At 41.9% G+C, this 1,239-nt stretch overlaps 1 protein-coding gene across 1 annotated transcript in view; it reads right to left on the bottom strand.

Annotated features, from left to right (window-relative positions):
• Positions 1 to 1,239, bottom strand: part of LOC310779671 (olfactory receptor 1496-like) — a gene marked incomplete at its 3' end in the record, with an annotated part of 8,748 nt that extends 7,509 nt beyond the window's left edge. Inside the window, exon 1 of the mRNA XM_083640172.1 lies at positions 310 to 1,239. Coding sequence (XP_083496298.1) covers positions 310 to 1,236 — 927 coding nt within the window. The 5' untranslated portion in view covers positions 1,237 to 1,239. The remainder of the gene's footprint in view (positions 1 to 309) is intronic.

Raw genomic sequence — 1,239 nt, forward strand, 5'->3', positions numbered from 1 at the left:
GATGAAAATCAGTTTTAAAAACTAGTTTATCAAACATTATTATATCGCAAAACAATACAGTTTTACATTGGCAGTTGGCACCTTCATCTCTAAATACAAATTTCTACAGATACAGATTAATGTAATAGAGTTCAACCACATGAATCATAAGGAGTTGCAAACCTTTGCATACCTTTTCTAAAAATGAAGAAAAGTATTTGAAATCATACGACTATTATACGAATATTTAAGTGGAAAATTGGTCTCTGTTATGATAATGTCATTACCAAAAAACACACACTTGTTTTCGAATTAAAATGATGGAAAAACCTTTCTGGAGCGGAATACGTTGAACAAGAATCTGCGGATCTCTTTTGACTGCACCCCATAAATAATGGGGTTCAGGCTACCGGGGATGATATGAAACAGGATGGCAGAGAGTTTCCTGTAGTCTGAGTACAGGGGGAAGCGATGCAGGACGATTATCAGCATTCCACAAAAACACATAAGCAGGTATACAAACAGATGGGTGCTACAGGTCTGTAGAGCTTTGCTGTTCAAAGACTTGCTCTTACTCGTCAGGCAGACAGTTGTGATTTTAGCATAAGTGAGAACCATGCTGCCTATAGAAGCTATGAACAACACCACAGTGAAAGTGAGGCCATAGACATTATTGATAAAGACACTCTCACAGGAGAGTTTAAACAACGAGGCGTTGTCACAGACAGGGTTTGTGATCAGAGTCCTGCATCGGTTCAGGCGTACGGTCAAACCGAGGAGAATAGCTACCAAAACAAAGGCCACCCCCCAGGCAGAAACGGTTAATTTGATCACCATTTTATCACTCATGATTGTAGTGTAGCGCAGGGGGTTGCAGATGGCCACATATCTGTCAAGGGCCATGATCATGAGGACTGTGTGAGAGGTGGTACCGAACATGTGTGCCATGAAGGCCTGGACCACACACTCATAATAGCTGATGAGACGTTCAGAGGGAGGCACCAGCATGTCTTTAAGCAGCCGCGGCAGCATGATAGAGTTTCCAACGATATCATTGATTGGCAGATTGCAAAAAAGGAGATACATGGGCTGGTGAAGGCTCTTGTCGATGCACACCAGGACTACAATGCCCACGTTGGCAAACATAATAAATAGATAGGAGAAGAGGAAAAATATAAAAACAGGATACATGGAATACTCTGTGACCTTTAAGCCCTCCAGCTGGAGCGTGAAGCTGTTGTAGGTGTTGTTTTCCATCAA

The sequence above is a fragment of the Poromitra crassiceps genome, assembly GCF_964638095.1.
Source record: "Poromitra crassiceps genome assembly, chromosome: 7".
Taxonomy (NCBI): domain Eukaryota; kingdom Metazoa; phylum Chordata; class Actinopteri; order Beryciformes; family Melamphaidae; genus Poromitra; species Poromitra crassiceps.